The sequence below is a fragment of the Convolutriloba macropyga genome, chromosome 14, assembly GCF_964194025.1.
Source record: "Convolutriloba macropyga chromosome 14, txConMacr16.3, whole genome shotgun sequence".
NCBI classification, from domain to species: domain Eukaryota; kingdom Metazoa; phylum Xenacoelomorpha; order Acoela; family Convolutidae; genus Convolutriloba; species Convolutriloba macropyga.
The window spans coordinates 47,344,565-47,364,016 of NC_134481.1; the positions used below are offsets into that span (position 1 = coordinate 47,344,565).

General features: G+C 36.7%; 1 protein-coding gene across 1 annotated transcript in view; it reads right to left on the reverse strand.

Moving 5' to 3' along the window:
- LOC142353136 (uncharacterized) overlaps nt 1–17,624 on the reverse strand; it is a 48,358-nt gene extending 30,734 nt beyond the window's left edge. The window contains exons 1-3 of the mRNA XM_075405345.1: nt 17,496–17,624; nt 7,131–7,286; nt 1,689–1,955 (exon numbers count right to left, since the gene is read on the reverse strand). Coding sequence (XP_075261460.1) covers nt 1,689–1,955; nt 7,131–7,286; nt 17,496–17,498 — 426 coding nt within the window. The 5' untranslated portion in view covers nt 17,499–17,624. The remainder of the gene's footprint in view (nt 1–1,688; nt 1,956–7,130; nt 7,287–17,495) is intronic.
- Between the last annotated feature and the right edge of the window lie 1,828 nt (nt 17,625–19,452).

The window sequence follows — 19,452 nt, forward strand, 5'->3', positions numbered from 1 at the left end:
AAGTTCAGAGCAATTTGTTGATCATAGAAAGCTCTTCCAACAAACGCAAGCTTACGCAGACCTCATCTGGGACAGATTCTGTAAAGAGTACTTGCCAACGTTGAACAGTCGTAAGAAATGGCAGACCAAAACGGACAGAAGTCTTCAGCAGGGTGATCTTGTGTGGTTAGTGGAAGACAGTGACAAACGTGGATATTACGATCTAGGTCGAATGAACGAAACATTTGAAGGTTCCGACGGAGTGATTCAATCAGCGACAATCCAAACGAAAGATGGATACTACAAGAGACCAGTAGTGAAGATCGCTCCAGTGCTGGACGGAGATGTTTTCACGAAGGAAAACAGGGCCGGCGATGTTGGAGCTGAGCTCGCTAAGCTAGCGTAGGCGGGAAAATAGAAGCAAAACACTTTCTGTTGTCCTAGTCATTTAATAGTTATAGTTATAGTTCTAGTACTAGTCACAGTTTGTCACGTGAGAAAAAAGAGAAAAGGGGAAATAACAAAAGCAACACACAGATCTCAACGTAGTAGCCGCAGAAAACGTCTGAAAGTTTAACTCAGCAAAATATTGCAAAAACAAATTGTCTTGAGCAGTAAATAACGTGTTACTGTGTCTTGAACTAGAAATATTCCTGAGCAGTAAATTGTTACTGTGTCTTGTATTCAAAATATTATTCTTGAGCAGTAAATTCTGTTACTGTGTCTTGCATCAACGAATTATTGGAGCTGAAATTCAACTGTTACAACCCCAACTTCTGGTATTCTCAACTTGTGAGTACAAACAGCAAAAGCCAACTTAGGTTTAAATTTGAATGTTTTTGCACAAACAGGTCTTAGACATATATCTTTGTCTTCGATTTGTTTTCTCTATCGGATTGAACTGGTATACATAAAGAGATCCCGTATTGTGTGATCTGTAGCAATCCAGTTCAAATTTATAGTTGAAAAAACTAAGATCAGTGAATAGTTACGAACTAAAATAGTTAATGCAACGGTAAGTACAGCAGAGCGGATATACAGTTACAAAAGCGAACTGCATAAACGAAGTATCCGGACAGATTTTGTAACCACTCAGAACGAACTGGGCGGTGTAAAACTTTCTTTGTGAAACACAAGGAGAGCTGCCATTACAGATTGAGTTCATTTCAGAAGTAGCCAGATTTATTGAAAAATTATATTTGTTTTCTATTTTTTTGAAAAAGTTAAAAATATGACATATCAAACCTATCTGTTCACTAGTTGGTAAATAAGAGCTGGTGTATTCCGATTGCCCCTCTAACAGAAAAATGGGCTGACTACCTAATTGGCTAAGGGTGGACCTTTATTAGAACTTTTTTGTTCTATGCTGTGATAACTTTTGGTAACTTTTGGCTAGCAAATTGCGCGTGAACGCAAACTGTTTGGAAGGCACGAATTCGCATTGCAAAGGCATTCTGCTGTAAATCTTTCCGGTTCCACTCCATTTTTATTATACCTGGGCTCTCAATCTAGGGGAAACTGACGAATGTTTTAACATCATAATATGCAGGTTCACATATCTTAAAAAGAGTTGGATGCAGCCATTACAATGTATATATGCTGTTTTGAAGGTGTACAATTCCAATTATAATTAGTCATTTAATATAAACTCCCCCCCCCCTCCCACCTCCCCCTATGCTATGAAACAGTTTCAGTCACAACTAAAAAACCTTTTGAATGGCGACGGCCATGAAGTAAACACTTGAAAACAGCTGCAGAGATCCGTGAATTGCAATTGTGAGCATGTCGCTGAAGTTGGCGAATGCCTGAAGTTCGCAAGCATCCTTCGGATCCCAGAAGTGGAAGTACTCGTCACAGTCCACTGCCTCCTGTGTGTAGTCAATCTGGTACTTGAAGAACCGATAGAACAGATGGAGGATTGCAAATCCAACAACCAGGACTGTCAGAAGGAAGATTTGGGTCAACACGTACTTGTCCTTAAATAATTAGGGTTCGCATTAGTTAGGGTCAAAAAAGTTCTCATTATACCCCCTTCCACATTAGTGGGCATATAATGCTTAGCAACCCATTACCGTAAAAATATGGAATTCGTGGTCAATTTTTCTACCAGCTATATAACTAAAAAGATTTTCGGTCAGAACTTCAAAAACTAATAAACAATTTTAAAAATATTTTTTATAAATCATTGCTAAAATATTTTATATAGTTACGTAGACCAAAAGATAAAAAGCTTTATTGCTTTGAAAAAAAAATATTTTTGTTTAATGTTTAATAATCACGTTTCGAAAAACGAGCACATCAAATCACTTATTTTAGCTTTATCATCAAAAATGGTCGCCTTTTATCAAGAAAATCAGCTTTATTCAGGAATAAAGATTTTAAAATATTTTTACGTTCTAATGCTCTACTGAGCTGTGATAATTTTTGGAATAGTTTTGGTGTAATATTTAGGAAAGTATTAATTTTTGAAGGTCAAATATTTTGCTTTTTGCTAGTACACCAATTTTTGGTTGCTCCCATATTTTACGCGTCGACTTCTGTTTTGAACGACCTTTTAAATTAGAAAAAAAAACAAGGAGGCTCGGTAATGTGCGTACGCACATAAGGTTTCGACCCCACTCATCCACATTGTTGACTTAATTGGCTACCAAATGACAAAGAGAAAGAAAACATTCTAAAACATACATATCGTTCAATAAACAACCAATAGAATACAAAAAACCCCGCTAGAGGGCCGATGCACGTTGTTGATAATAGTAATAGGACTACTAGAAAGGACAATAATAAAAATCAAATAACAAACATTATGTACGACCAAAACTCGATTTTTATAATTAAAAAAAATCGCAACAATATCAAACTCGCATCAGATTAAACCTAAACGAACAATTTGACCTATACTTCAAGAGAAAACATATGGGACCTGTCGGCAATGCTACTGGTTAACAGGTCGACAGGAAAGAGCAAAGAGGTGCGAAGTTCAAAAACACGTTCCTATTTTTGAAAACAATTAAACTCACCGTTATTAATGTCATTAGATATCAATTGAAATCCCTAAAATGTTCATTTATATCTCCATAGCAAGCAATTAAGACTTGTTGATATCCAATGTTCAATTGCGCAGAAATTTAAAGCCAATTGGACCTATGATTATTGCTAAATATTAAAAAGAAAATAAAATATCCTATAAACTGTTCGAATATCAAAACTCTCCGAGATTTTATTAAATCTCTTTGTAACAGCAGGAACAACGCCAAGAAACAAATGTTCAAAACTAAAACTATGATAGAGATTAAAGTAAAGCTGACTGGAAACGGGTTGTGACCTGTGTTTACAGAGACTGAGCTACAAAGTGACCGAAAAACTAATTAAAAAAATGACGAAGCTCAAAAACCCATATATGTATTTGAAAACAAATATTTTCAAACATCATAACAGACTCAAATTTTCGACAGACAGCAAAAAATTTAGTTGCAAAACCATAAGAAGCTAACTGGGTCTGTTAATAATGAGACTAAGTCACGACCCCGCAAAAAACAAAACATATAAAGAAGGAAAAAAACATCAAACAATTTTACGAGAGCACATTGTTCAAGGAAAAACAAAAATAAAATGTTACATGCAAGAACGGTAAATGCTCACTTTCTTCTCATCTAAACATCAAAGAGTCTTCCTCATAAAAAGACTACGTAGACATGTCAACAACAAGAAACCCAAAAATTGAACAAGGAATGGTTTTTATGAAGTAAATGGTCGAAGCAATCATTCACAACGCATAACCAAACAACTTTTGAACCAACAAAAGGAATTGTGACTTGTGATAGGCAAGACTGATTTACATGGTTACGAACATTAAAGCAAAAAAGGATACAGTTGAAAAAAATTGTTTTTTTTTTTAATTCAATTTTTTGAAAGTCATTAAAACAAACAGCTATAAACTGAAATTTTTAACCAGGTTGAGCTAAACGTCTAGACGAAGCATTTGAGACCTATCGTTATCAGTTATATGGCGTACAACAACAGAAAAAAAGACAAAAAATCAAAAACAAAATAAACCCATAAAACTTTGCGAGATATCTTTGTTTCAGCCCAAAAAGCATAATTTATATGACAAAAACAATTAACATATTCAGATAAACCCTTTTCCCTACTTTTTTTCCCTCCAATTGGACGTGTCAATATTGTGATAAAACGACAAGGAAAAAAATGAACTCATAAAATATGCAGTTATGCTTCAAAGTAAAAAAAAATTGAAAACGCATATCAAAACAAAGAAACCGTTAGTTGAGCATAAAACCGTAACGGACATTGATTTATAATCCACGGGAAGTTGCTTTTTGTTTTCTAACTGAGATTGCGCGCGAAGTTGAGAGAACTAAGATAAAATATTGTCAAACTGCAAAAACTAACCGACTTTTTCTTAAAACAATTAAATTCAAAGTCATAAAAGACATTTGATAACGACTGAAAGAATTGCCTAAGTTCGTTTCTAACTCCTCAGAGATAACTGGACCTTTAATTGGGGACAATAAGTCAGTGGGTTCAAAAAACGATAACAAATGAAGAAAAAAATCAAGAAGTCCATAAACTTTATACGAAAACAATTGGTCAGAGTCATAAAAATCATGACCGTAACTCTGAAACCGTAATATAATCCTGTTGGGTCTGGTTTATTGCAGATAGTATCAGTCATTAATTGGGCCCTGATTTGAAATTCTTGTCATTAATTTACAATAAAAAAATTATCGTTGTGATCAATAGCGTGATCAAGATCGACCCAGTAATTGCTGTGCATCTGACAAAATACCTATCTGTTCAAATGTCTGCGAAACAGATCAATTTTTCAACAAAATTTTTCAATTTGTCAAAAATAAAAATTCAGTTTAACTATCAAGTTTAAATTTGCAAAAACCAGAATTTTTATTCCAGAAGACTCACAAAGCCAGCGGAAGTACAACTAACTCGTTTGTCAATTAAAAAGAATATGGCCTGAGTTTTAAGGTATCTAATTCCGGCAAATTTAAAGAAAGTGGGCTAAAAACGCAAAGTGGGTCCCAAATTTGTTCCCGAAAAACGGCTGAATTAGGAAAATTTAGCATAAATTCTAGCCAAAAAATTCAGATCGAACAATTCAGCAACCCTGCTCTATCTTTAGAGATAAAATGAATAACAATGCAGTTAACAATTTGAAGAAATTTTAGCAAAATTGATGAAAATCAGGTCAGAAATACCGAAAATGTTAATAAAAACAGCTGAATTACGTCCAATATTCACAAAACTTTATTCCTCGATAACTCCCTATAAAAAGCGAAAATTGAAAAAAAACTTTTTAATTCCATATTCGACGCTGGACGGGCTTTTTAATGATACCACTCATATTTCTCTACGATGAATATATCGATCGGCCAAAATTGTCTGAACAAAAAAGCGGAAGTACAACTAACTCGTTTGTCAATTAAAAAGAATATGGCCTGAGTTTTAAGGTTTCTAATTCCGGCAAATTTAAAGAAAGTGGGCTAAAAACGCAAAGTGGGTCCCAAATTTGTTCCCAAAAAACGGCTGAATTAGGAAAATTTAGCATAAGTTCTAGCCAAAAAATTCAGATCGAACAATTCAGCAACCCTGCTCTATCTTTAGAGATAAAATGAATAACAATGCAGTTAACAATTTGAAGAAATTTTAGCAAAATTGATGAAAATCAGGTCAGAAATACCGAAAATGTTAATAAAAACAGCTGAATTACGTCCAATATTCACAAAACTTTATTCCTCGATAACTCCCTATAAAAAGCGAAAATTGAAAAAAAACTTTTTAATTCCATATTCGACGCTGGACGGGCTTTTTAATGATACCACTCATATTTCTCTACGATGAATATATCGATCGGCCAAAATTGTCTGAACAAAAAAGCGGAAGTACAACTAACTCGTTTGTCAATTAAAAAGAATATGGCCTGAGTTTTAAGGTTTCTAATTCCGGCAAATTTAAAGAAAGTGGGCTAAAAACGCAAAGTGGGTCCCAAATTTGTTCCCGAAAAACGGCTGAATTAGGAAAATTTAGCATAAGTTCTAGCCAAAAAATTCAGATCGAACAATTCAGCAACCCTGCTCTATCTTTAGAGATAAAATGAATAACAATGCAGTTAACAATTTGAAGAAATTTTAGCAAAATTGATGAAAATCAGGTCAGAAATACCGAAAATGTTAATAAAAACAGCTGAATTACGTCCAATATTCACAAAACTTTATTCCTCGATAACTCCCTATAAAAAGCGAAAATTGAAAAAAAACTTTTTAATTCCATATTCGACGCTGGACGGGCTTTTTAATGATACCACTCATATTTCTCTACGATGAATATATCGATCGGCCAAAATTGTCTGAACAAAAAAGCGGAAGTACAACTAACTCGTTTGTCAATTAAAAAGAATATGGCCTGAGTTTTAAGGTTTCTAATTCCGGCAAATTTAAAGAAAGTGGGCTAAAAACGCAAAGTGGGTCCCAAATTTGTTCCCGAAAAACGGCTGAATTAGGAAAATTTAGCATAAGTTCTAGCCAAAAAATTCAGATCGAACAATTCAGCAACCCTGCTCTATCTTTAGAGATAAAATGAATAACAATGCAGTTAACAATTTGAAGAAATTTTAGCAAAATTGATGAAAATCAGGTCAGAAATACCGAAAATGTTAATAAAAACAGCTGAATTACGTCCAATATTCACAAAACTTTATTCCTCGATAACTCCCTATAAAAAGCGAAAATTGAAAAAAAACTTTTTAATTCCATATTCGACGCTGGACGGGCTTTTTAATGATACCACTCACATTTCTCTACGATGAATATATCGATCGGCCAAAATTGTCTGAACAAAAAAGCCCATTTGAGTATATAGTTCCTCCCCCACTAAAGTGGGTCGGAACAAATAGATCTCTAGAAGTCGTCTTCTAAGAAATCCGACCTGTTAAAAAGTTGACCTGTTAACGGTTTTACGGCACATGGAACAAAATTTAAGAAAAATTGGGTTGAATTGTACAACCGCCTTTTTGTTTCTATTCAACTAGTGACTAGCCTAAAGCTCAACAAAAACTAAATTTGTCAGGTAGTTTTAGGGGTGCTGTTGGGGGGTGGGTGTGAACGTGTTAGTTGTTATACCACTAGGGTGAGGTATGAGATAGTGGGGAGGGTGTTTGATAGCATGAGTTTGTAGGCCACAGCAGTCAGCACCAGAGTCAGTCCCCCAGACAGTCTGAACTGGACATTGTCCGGGTGATTCACAAAGTTGCAGTAACTCATCACCGCAAAGAAGGCCTGCAAAATAGATAATTAACTCATATTACCCATTTCAACAGCTTAAATGCCCACAATTGTCAGAACTGGCACACAAAATGCAGGCTATGCCAAAATAGACAGAGTAATAACACCTTATTTTTAGAGTACAGACTATATGGTTGGGCACTTTTTGGTTTTAGGAAATAAACCCCCACGGAAAAAAAACCATATAATTTTAGATAGGAAATAAACCCCCCAAGGAAATAAACGCCCTCGGAAATAAACCCCCACGGAAATAAACCCCCAAGGAAGTAAACTCCTATTTTATATTTGAATTTTGGTCGTGATAATTTGTTCTGTTGCGATAGTTTCATATCAAGTCCCACGGACCGCTAAGGCATGGCCATGGTTCGCGTGGCCTGGTCAGACATGCTAAATGCGCAGCTCGTTAGTCAAGGTTTTTTGTTCTCATAACCGATTCGTAAATTTACCGGGTCTTTCTCCACTATAGACCCCCAGCTTAGTGGTCACAAGAACTATAGCCCCCCAACCATAGTAAACATATCACAATAGGGCTATAATGGGAAAGACCTAATTTACCGGCAGAAAATAGAGTAAGACAGCGTAGAGAATAAAATACCAATCAAGTTAGAGAAAAATAGTTGCGGTTTTCCAACTCGTGTTTTATACAGTGATTGAGCAATTACAGGGGCTTAAAAAGACTATTTTTATTCAACTCACTGGTTGCAAAGACCACAGGTATATAAGTTATCAATGAACTAATTTTTAATTGTGCCCGATTCATACGGCGGTAAACTGAATCAGTAGCAAAATTCTCCTTCGTGATTAGATTAACTTTTCCGCCATTGTTGCTGTATTAAGAGTGGCGAAAATAGAGCGGTAGAAAAAGGCAGTCTAATAGGCTAAACAGAGGCGTATTTTATGTAACTGTTAAAATCACAACAAATATTGATTCAAAACAACCCGGTACAAGAATTTTGCCCGATTCCACCTTTAAAAATCGGCTATACGAGTGAAAACGGTTTTCCACTGTTGAAAAATGAGGATAAGGGTGGGGAGGTGGAGAAAATGAAATTTCCTTCTTAGGTCATCTTTATTTCCTCACAAATCCACCCTTATTCCGTTTAAAAACCTTAAAGTGAACAGGGTTGATTTTGCACTTTTTGTCCACGTTATTTACAGCATTGATCCACAGTTATTCCACTCATAAACCGCTTATGTGGACACTGCTTGTTTGGGCCTATCTCAGGTTATCAATATAATATTCAACTTTTTTCAACTTTCAACAGGTTTTAAGGCCGCCCCAGTGTACAACTGGCTTTTCCAAGTTTTCAGGATGAAGTTCGTCTTCCTCGTCTGTGTTAATTCCGAGTTTCAACATTTCGGGTGTCTTCTGCTCCTCGAGTTGTCTCAATTGCTCGTCAGTCTCTCAAGTGCGTCTGTCCAGTTCAGTTTTCAACTTCTGCATCTGATGTTTAATCTTCAGTTGGACTTGGCGTTTTCTTTCAGCTCGCGCTTCTTCTTTGCGTTTCAAATCTTCTTCCGTTGAAACATCGGGTAACACATCTTTCGTTGTTGGCTGATCGGTTTGTGTCTCACTTGCGCTGGTGTTCTGAGTTGACCCAATATTTTGTCCTGTTTCCTCCTGGGCCCCATTTACCGACGAAACGAGTGAAGGTGTTGGTTCTTTGACAAAGCTCACTGACTTTGCTGTCTCCAATGACTTCTTCTTCTGGTCCCACAATACCAGAAGTTCTTTTCTCTTCAAAGACAAGTTTCTTTGTTTCTCTTGCAGATCTGCTTTGTGCTTTGACAAGACAATTGCGCTGTAATTTTTCATCTCTTTGACTATTTTCTCGTCGAGGGCCAGATATTTATCAAGATTGGTTTTGATGCTCGCTGCTCTACTTAGTTTAGAGCCAAATTGTCTTCTGAGTTCTGCTCCTCTCATTTGAAGATCATTAAGTTTTTTCTGTGTTTCCTCGCCAATTTGATAATGATGTTCCGCATCTTCCACCGTTTCGAAATCAGTTGGTTGACGAGATATACCACCACTGCTGGCTCCAGAGGGACTTTGTTTCTTTATTCTAAATATTTTCGAGGTTGTCCGGGTCGGCGGACCAAATGATTGGCCCTATTTTGATTCTGGCAAAATACTTTCAAAAGCGGTCAAGATCTAATGAAATAAGTTTAACTAATGGCCGTAAATAAGCTCCTCTAACATTTTTGATTGTTGCCATTCTAGCTGTTTCATCGTCTCCTTCATGAAGCTTCTGAATTCTGGCTAAAATGTAGTTGAAGTAGCTCTCTTTCTCATCAACCATCCAGACTAAGTCTCCTACTTTGATGTCTGCGCCTGATTCAGTTCTCCATTTTGCTCTGCGTTGGAGTGATGGTAATTATTCGCTCATCCACCGCTTCCAAAGGGCTTTCAATTGCTCGCTGATGTGTCGGAAAATTTTCCGATATGAGTTTTTGTTATCGCTAAATAGAGAAATAGGCCATGACGCGTTTGCCCCTCCAACAAGGAAATGATTTGGTGTTATCGTATCCGAATCTTCAACATCGCTACTAACTGCTGTAAGATTCGATTACTGAGAAGAGATTTTCTTCTTTCAAAGATTCTTTGCCCAAAATATTGAAAATCGTTCTTTTGCACTGATTGATTCCCATGCGCCACCGAAATGTGGAGCTGCAGGGGGTTGGAAGTCCTTTGTATTCCGTTTTCTGCTAAATTGCGCTGCATTTCAAAACGATTCAGTTCCTTGAAGGCCGCCTTCAATTCGTTCGCTGTGCCTACAATGTTAGTTCCATTGTCAGAAATTACCGTTTTTGGTTCCCCTTTTCTCGTTATGAACCGATGAACTGCGTCTAAGCAAGACTGTGTGTCCAGTGATTGATCGATCTCCATGTGCACTGCTCTGTTGCTAAGACACGTGAATGGACAAATCCATCATTTCACTGTTTGTCGGAAAAGTTTAATTGAAAACGGTCCAAAGTAGTCTCCTCTGGTGTTTCTAAACGGCGCTACATTATCTTCTATTCTGACTGCTGGTAAATCTGACATCATTGGCATTGATGTTTTGCTTCTCTTCAATTTACAGTAAAGACAATGGTGTTTAACCAATCTCAGTGCGTTTCTTATACCAGTTACCCAAAGCTTTCATTGACTTTCAGCTCTAAAATATTCAACAACGTTGTGATGGTTGTGCTTATAATGAAACTCTAGATATAATTTAACTGCTGGATGGGAATGTGGTAAAGTAGCAGGATGTTTTTCTCCGAAATTGAGATTTGTATGTCTAAGTCGACCATTTGCTCTTATTAGATTTTCGCTCAGAAACGGATTCAGGGATTCAATTTTACTGTTGCTTTTGACAGAGTCTCTTTTTTCCAATGACGCCATTTCTTTTGTGTAATTTTCTCTCTGAAATAATTCCCAAATTCGATTCTCTGCTTGTTCAAGCAATTCAGGGGTTATTTGTGTGTTTGCTTTTTTAAGACTCTATATTCTTGCAACAACGTTTCTCAGTCTTTTGAAGCTACTGAATCGTTTCCAGTCGATTGGAGTTGATTTTTGTTCGAATTACTGGCAAGATCTTCTTCTCAATCAGGAACTACTTCTTCCTGCTCCAAATTTTTTGTTTCGTTAATTTCGCTCCTCAGCCAATTTGTTCCTTTTTTCCCGTCTTTTTGCATCATCTCATTAATGGAGAGACCTCCCGTTCCCAGATCAGCTAGGTTGTCAGCTCCAGCTATATAGGTCTCCACTGATCAGTTCTTAGCAAAAAAATTAGGCTGTTTTTTTATCACTATTACGCAACCATTGTAAAACAGTAGTTGAGTCGCTCCAAAAATTGATTGACGCAAATGAAATGCCATGTTCTTTCAAAAAAGATCTTTAATTCTGTTTGCTATATCTGCTGATATTAACTCTAATTTAGGTACAGTGTCGTGTTTCATTGGAGCCACCCTTGTTTGTCAAACAATAAACCTTATTAGTCTATGGCCGTTTGGTTTCGTAATTACAACGTAACTTACAACACAAGAAGCATCTTCGGACGCGTCTCCAAATCCAAATACGTGTAGCTCAACTCTGCCACAGGACTCCTGATTGTACCATCTTGGAACGGATAATTGTTTTGAGTTACTCTTTTCTTGCATCCACTTTTTTAACTCGGTGTTTATGTCTTCGGCTATCCGTGAGTCCCACCTTTGACCTTGTGTCTGACAGATTCGTTTCATTAACATCTTTCCTCGAATGACAAACGGTGCAATGAACACCACAGGATCAAACACATGCGACACTGTTGACAAAACCTGTCAATTCCTTTTCTGCAGGAACTCTTGGTCCTTCCGAAGAGTTAACAGATCATCGGCTGCTATCCATTCAAGTCGCAAGACCTTAGGGTTGTCTTCGTGTTCTATTGGTGTAATTTCACTGTTTCAAAATATTTCTTCGAAATTAGAAAACTATTTTTTGAGAATTTTTGTGAGGTTAAAATCTCCTTTTAATAGGTTGTGTGAACCGAGAGAAGCATATTTTTCACATAAAAGTTATCCATTAATACTTGCGATGCAGTAAAATGTTCCATTCCCAACAGTTTTGCACACTGTTGCAGGGCATAATTTGTACATGTTGGAGATAACTTTGCTCCAAAAAATGTGCCGGTTGTACTGGAACGGCATCAGTTTACCGTCTTCATCTGTCCACAGAAACCTGAGGTAGCGTCTTTCTTTTTCCGGCACTTGAGTTTGCAAAAACGTTTCTTCAATATCTGCAGTTAATGCAACACAGTTTTCTCGAAATCTGAAAAAGATACCTATCAGATTTTCAACAAAAGGTCGTTCAAGCAGTATCCGCGATACTTTTTCGCAGCATTGCAAACTCTTCTTACTTTTTCTGGTTTTCTGGGGTTTACAACTGGATAATGAGGCAGATATCAAACATCCCGACGTTCAAGTTCACACCTCAGAAACAAGGCGATGTAACCTTTTGCTAAATCCTTTTTTATTGAATCACTATACTTCATTTTGAAAGACTCGTTTTTTGCTAATCTTCGTTCGAGCGTTCGTGATTGTCCGAGGGCTAAAGAAATATTACAATCAAGTTTTTCTTCTTTTCCCGTAAAGAGCATTTGAACATGAAAACGTTCCGTTCCGGTAGCTTTAAAGTTGTTTTCTATAGTATTTTGAGAGAATTTTTATTTTCAAGTGTTCTGCTGTTTACTTGAAATGTTAAACCGTAGGATTCAATTTCCCACCGTTTTCTCACAATTTCTGTTAGCTCTTGATTCCCTTGGTTAACAGTGCTTAGGAAATTGCTCTCTCTCTCTCTCCTCTCACTATTTGTCATTGAACCACTTAGTGTCCAGCCTAATGGAACTTTTGCAGCCCATGAAGATTTATCTCCACAAAATTTGTGTTCTAAAGGTCTTATTAGGGAATAAGCATCTTGACCAAGAATCCCTTTTACGTCTTTCAAGTCAGTTGTCTTTAGTCTTATGCACGATAAATGAGGATAACGTTTACTTAGCTCAATTACATTGTAAACAGAGGTTTCCACTAAAAGATCTTTATAACTACTGGCTATTTATTTTACCGCGTCGCTGATTTAATCGGCCGGCCCAATCTTGACCGGTACTTTCCAACAGTCGATTGGGTTTGTTCCATCGATCCCGGTCAGTGACATCGAAGTATTTTTTCCTTAAAGGTTTAGAGGAGAATGTATCAAATTTTCCAAGTTTGATAGGAGGCGGTGCTGCAAACAGCTTTAGTTTCGACAAAAAATTCCGTCTTCAGCGTAGATGCGCAACGGTGCAACTTGGAGGAGTCCTTTGACTGACCAAGTAGTCTCATTTGCCAGGTTGGTTTCACTTGTTTGGTCCGGTGGATGGATTAGCTCGTGTGTTACAGTTTGTCTGTTGTGTAACATGCGATTGTGATTTCTTTCACAGCAGAAAGCGGATGATCTCCGTCATCAGGAGGGCGCTTCTGAAATCTTATCTCTCTATCGTTAGCAAACGTGGAGTTTTTTCTGGTTGGTCTCTACTTGATCTGACGCTATTTTTTCCTCTATACAAACTCTCTGGAAATTGATTTGTTGCTGCAGTTTTTATTCGCTCTTGAAGAAATCTTTACTTCAAAAGCGAATGAAAATTGAGGCAACAAAGATTTCTCCTGTAGCCATTCGTCCAATTCAATCAAATTTGACACCTTCGACCTATGCGACGCGGGGTTTCAATGTGTGCAAACCATCTGCGTTTTATGTCTGCCGGTAGTTTATTAACTATCATGTCTAGATTACTTGATGAAAATAAATAGTTGCTGTAACGGAACTGCTGCAGAACAATTACAAAGTTTCCGAGAGTGTCAACAAAAATTACAAAACTCGCACTATCGAACGGCCGTAATTGTGTATGATTTTGAATTTTAGTCAGTTGCAATCCTTTTATCAGGTGCAGCTGATCCAATTGGTGCTCAAGCGTGTTCCAATCCGTGTCGTACATAACGCCCGATTAACCCATATCAGCCAGCGATCTTTTTGCCGGCCTAGTAAAGCTTTTTTAATTGCGTCATTTTTTTGTCTTCTGATATGGTACTACAATCGTCTGCCGACAGAAACATGCCGCTCCATTCTGGCCAATCAAGAGGATCGCGACTATATACTCTCAACTTAAGTTTTGGTAACGTGCAATTAGCTGCAGAACATACTGGGTACATATCATACTGGAAAATGCCATGTATCAGGCTTGATTGCAAGTTATCAGAAATCTCAAACTTACTATGATGCCCTTGGTTTGAGCTCACATTTCCCGGAAGCTGTCTGACTGAAGCACTGTCAAAAACACCATCTCTCCGAAGGTTGCCTTGCGGCATCAGTGATCCCAACCAGCTGTTACCGTTTTTTCGCTGAGAATAGAATGCAACATCGTTTGCATTTTGTTGATTGTCACCCTGTGCTTGATTAAATTTTCTGTTTTCGCCCAAAAAGTCTTCATCGCCACTGCAACTGATATTGCCCAAGAAGTCTCCACTGCCTGGTACAACTGGCTTTTCACCGTTCAAAAATGGGGATAAGGGTGAGGAGGTGGAGAAATTGAAATTTTCTTCTTAGGTCACCTTTATTTCCTCACAAATTCATCCTTATTCCATTTAAAAACCTTAAAGAGGACAAGGCTGATTTTACGTTTTTTGTCCCCTTTATTTCCAGCATTGATCCACAGTTATTCTACTCAAAAATCGCCCATGTGGACACTGCTTGTTTGGGCCTATTTTAGGTTATCAATATAATATTCAACTAAGTTTTAAGGCCGCCCCAGTGTATAACTGGCTTTTCCAAATGAAGTTAGTCTTCCTCGTCGGTGTTAATTTCAAGTTTCAACATTTTGCGTGTCTTCTGCTCCTCGATTTGTCTCAATTGCTCGTCAGCCTCTCGAGTGCGTCTTTCCTGTTCAATTTTCAACTTCTGCATCTGATATTCAAGCCTCAGTTGGACTTGGCGTTTTCTTTCAGCTAGCGCTTCTTCTTTGCGTTTCAAATCTTCTTCCATTGAAACATCGGGTAACACATCTTTCGATTTTGGCTGATCGGTTTGTGTCTCACTTGCGCTGGTGTTCTGAGTTCGCCTAATATTTTGTCCTGTTTCCTCCTGGGCCCCATTTTCCGATGAAACGAGTGAAGGTGTTGGCTATTTGTTAAAACTCACTGACTTTGCTGTCTCCAATGACTTCTTCTTCTGGTCCAACAATACCAGAAGTTCTTTGCTCTTCAAAGACAAGTTTCTTTGTTTCTCTTGCAGATCTGCTTTGTGCTTTGATGAGACCCGTGTGCTGTATTTCTTCATCTCTTCAACTATTTTCTCGTCGAGGGCAAGATATTTATCAAGATTGGTTTTAATGCTTGCTGCTCTACTTAGTTTAGAGCCAAATTGTCTTCTGAATTCTGCTACTCTCAATTGAAGATCATTAAGTTTTTTCTGTATTCCTTCGCCAATTTGATAATGATATTCCACATCTTCCACCGTTTGGAAATCAGTTGACTGATGAGATATACCACCACTGCGGCCTCCAGGGGGACTTTGTTGCTTTATTCTAAACATTTTGCAGGTTGTCCGGGTCGGCAGACCAAATGATTGGGCCTTTCCTAAGTTATCAATATAACATTCAACTAAGTTTTAAGTTCGCACTGTTCGCGTTGTTATATTCCCTCTCAAATTAGAACGAATAGAAAAAACTGTATTATGAGACGGTTAATTTTTTGTCTAATTGTCCAATACAAGTTTTAAACGCATGAAATTTAAAGTTAAACACCGCGTGCGTAGTATTTAAATAGATATGTGTTCACCAAATATCAATGAAAGCAAAACCAGCTCATATTTATAAATGGTGCATAAACTTCAGAGGTTTTCTGATAAAAATCAATAGAATCTTCTTTTCAGTTAACTGCATTTCCGTTCTCTTAATCAAGTACAACCTTTCGTGCAGGAAACATAAATACTTGAATAAATTTAATAATGGCCAATATTTGAAGAAAGTGTACGTAAAAATGACCAAATTCGACTTAAATGGATCAAATAGCACTGTACGAGCCGAGTTTTGAGTACGCGATTGATAAACAAGTACAATTAAGTAAATATGAACAAACTTGCACAATTTCAGCTATGTCCAAATTGGGGCTACAATATACGGTTTTTTGATAATAACTCAGAAACTAAAAAAAAGATATTGAAACCAAATTTTGTGAGGCAATAGACATTTGTAAGATACACATTGTGAGTGAAAATGAAGGTTCTATCTTATAGGGTTGAAATGCGGCTCCCTTATTATTTCAATAAGCAATCTTAATACATGGGGAAATTTTTCAAATGTTAATAGCTCCCACACTAATGATTCAAAACTGAGGGAACTTGGCAGTGACTAGCGCTAGTCTACAGTATAGCAGATGAGAAAATAACCAGCTAAATCGGCAGTAGATCGGTAGTAAATCATGTAGTTCTTGAGATAATTAGCTTTAAATGTCAGACCGCAACACTGCTTGATTTCTACTTTAAGTCCACTTTTGATTAACCGTTTTCTCCGCCCTTATCCTGCGATCCGCTGTTGAGAAAATATAGTGTGTAATGTCAAGGGTAAAAAAGAGCATCTACTGACTAACGCAAGTGGAATAAGAAGTTGTAGACATGCAGGTGAGAGGTTCGAACCCATATACGGAAGTATCTTTTTTGTAAGAATTCGGTGAAAAAAAATAGTTCACCGAGATTCGCCGCCTTCACCGCAAAAACATGTAAGAAATACGCGGTGAAAATTATTTTTCTTTCACCTCATTTCACCACTTTTCTTACAAAAAATCACCAGGTTTTGCATTCATAAAAATGTTAATTTTAGGATTGAAGTAACAATCTTTTCTTGTCTTCTCAGTTTCATAGACATAAATATACATGCCGATATGAACAAAACGGCAATTCGACATTTAAATCAGGAAACATTGGACAATTGCATAACTCTTAGTTATAGAACGTTTGCAGTGCTTCAGGTCATGCTAAAAGTTACTGATTTAACGGTGGACGCCTCGACCCGGGACGATTTCCACACGGTTGTTTTAGCCCTGATGAGGTTCTCAAACCTGTCTGAGATTTTTCTTTGCATTTTTGCCATTTTTAATGTAAACGGCTGAGAACAAATTGTAGGGGGGGATGGGGGGGGGGGGGTAAAGTTATGTAATAGGGGAGTTGCGAAAGGTTCCTAAACGTTACAATTAAATCAAAAAATTTTTTAGAGTTAAATGTAGAGTTTTCTCTTTGAGAAGTTTGCAAAAATATCTTCCCTATGCACCCCTTCTTCGATTCTCTAGTCCTAGGTCACGGGGGTCTCAGACCGAAGAGAATTCTGATCAGACCAACTTTGACTGCAAAATTGTGCATCGTGCCGTCGAATTCCATATTATAAAAAATGGACCTGATAAAAATCGGACTTGAGCGCTCAAAAGTTTGATAAAATTCGGTGGAAAAACTGGTGTGAATGTTACCATGTAAAAAAAGCGATACATTATAAAGCGTGAGATTTTTAGCCAATCAGAATCGAGTTTTTGTAAAGCTTTTAAAATTAGAATAAAATACGTTCTAATATACGTAGAATGATCGGAAAAAGTTCATTTAACATAATTTTTAGTAATCCTTATCATAAAACCTATCAAGACAAGATTCGGCTCAATTGTTCAAATGGTTACCATGACAAGGAAGCAATTGTAGAGGTGGTATGCGGACTTCCTCCTGACATTGGTTCGGACTACGACCTCGTGATCGGGACTGGTCGGAATAAAGGCAGACCTCACACCACTCGAGTCTACGTTATTCTCTCCATTCTAAATGCCAATAGACAAGTTATCATAACAGAAGGCTGACAGTTCAACCAAATGTAATTTATGTACTAAAAATTATGTACTAACAAGGAGGCTCGTAATGTGCGTGCGCACATTATGTTCTGACCCCGCTCATCCATATTCTTGACTTAATTGGCTACAAAAGGATGAAGAAATAGTAAACTCTCAAAAACGTACATATCTTTCAGTAAACAATCAATGGGGTACAATAATGCCAAGCTAGAGGGTCGTTGAAATTATTGAAAATAGGATTACTAGAAGGAACAATAACAAAAATCAAACAACAAACACTATTACAACCAAAACTCGATGTCTATAATTTAAAAAAATCATAACAGAATTAAACTCGCATCAGATAAAACCTAAGCAAAAACTTTTACATATACATTAGAAAAAATATGGAACCTATCCTCAATGCGACTGGTTAATGGGTCGATAAAAAAGAGCAAAGAGGCAAAGAGGTGAGAATCTATTTTTCAAAACAATTAACTTCACAAATATTAACGTCATTAGATACCAATTGAAATCACTATAATGTTCTTTTATATCTTCACAGGAAGCAGTTAAAGCACGTCATTATCCAATGTTCATTTGCACAAAATTTCAAAAGCAATGGTACATACGATTTTTGTTATAATTTAAGAAGAAAGTAAAAACATTTAAAATATACAAATATACAAAAATCTCAGTCATTTTGATAAATCTTGTAGTAACAGTAGTAACAGAGCCGAGAAACTGATATTTGAAGCTCAAACCGTTACAAAAAACAAAAGATTACTGGAAACGGGTTGTGACCTGTGTTTAAACAGACTGAGATACAAATCTAGTGAAAAACTGTTTACAAAACTGACGAAGCTCAAAAACCCAAATGTTTTCGGTCGGAAGTGATAACAGACTTAAGATTTCAACAGAGTTGCAACACCTCAGGAATCCAATCGGGCTTGTTAATAATGAGATTAAATCACAACCCAACAAAGTAACAAATACGGAAAGAAGCCAAAACATCAACCAATTTTACGATATCACACTGTTCAAGGCACCATAAATGAAAGATGTTAACTGCAAGAACTATAAAGTGTCAGTTTCTCCTCATCTTAACATCACCTTGTATTTCTTATAAAGGGACTACGTAGACATGACAACAAAAAGAAACCCAGTATAGAAGTCTAGAAAAGTTTTATATAACAAAATCGTGGAAGCAATCAGTCACGGCCTATAACCCCGCGAGAAAAATTTTATGAATAAGCAAAAGTAAAAAAGAGTCCTAATTAGAGTGATTGAGTTAAATGGTGACAAAAAAGAAAGCAAAAGGGACATTCGAAAAAAATCTTTTTCTTATTTTACTTGAAAGTCATTAAAACAAACAGCTATAAACTGAAATCTTTCTCAAAAAATCCAAAACATTTTGCGATTTAACTGTGTACCAGACCAAAAAGCATAAACTATATAAAGAGAACAATTAACATATCCAGATGCGCTCTTTTTCAGCGCTGTGCATTTTTCCTACCATGTTTTTTTCAGTCAAACTTGTTAACAACATGATAAATCGACAAGGGAACAAAATGAACTCATAAAATAAGCAATTTCGCTCAAAAAAAATTGAAAACGCGTGGTATCAAAACAAAAAACCATTAGTTGAATATGAAATTGTTATCGACATTAGTGTATAACTCACAAGATATTGGTTTCCTCCTTTTTTACTCAGACTGCGCCCAAAATTGAGAGAAATAAAACAAAATATTGGCAGAGTTCAAAAATTAACCAGTATTTTCTTAAAACAATTCTATTCATCAGATATATCAGA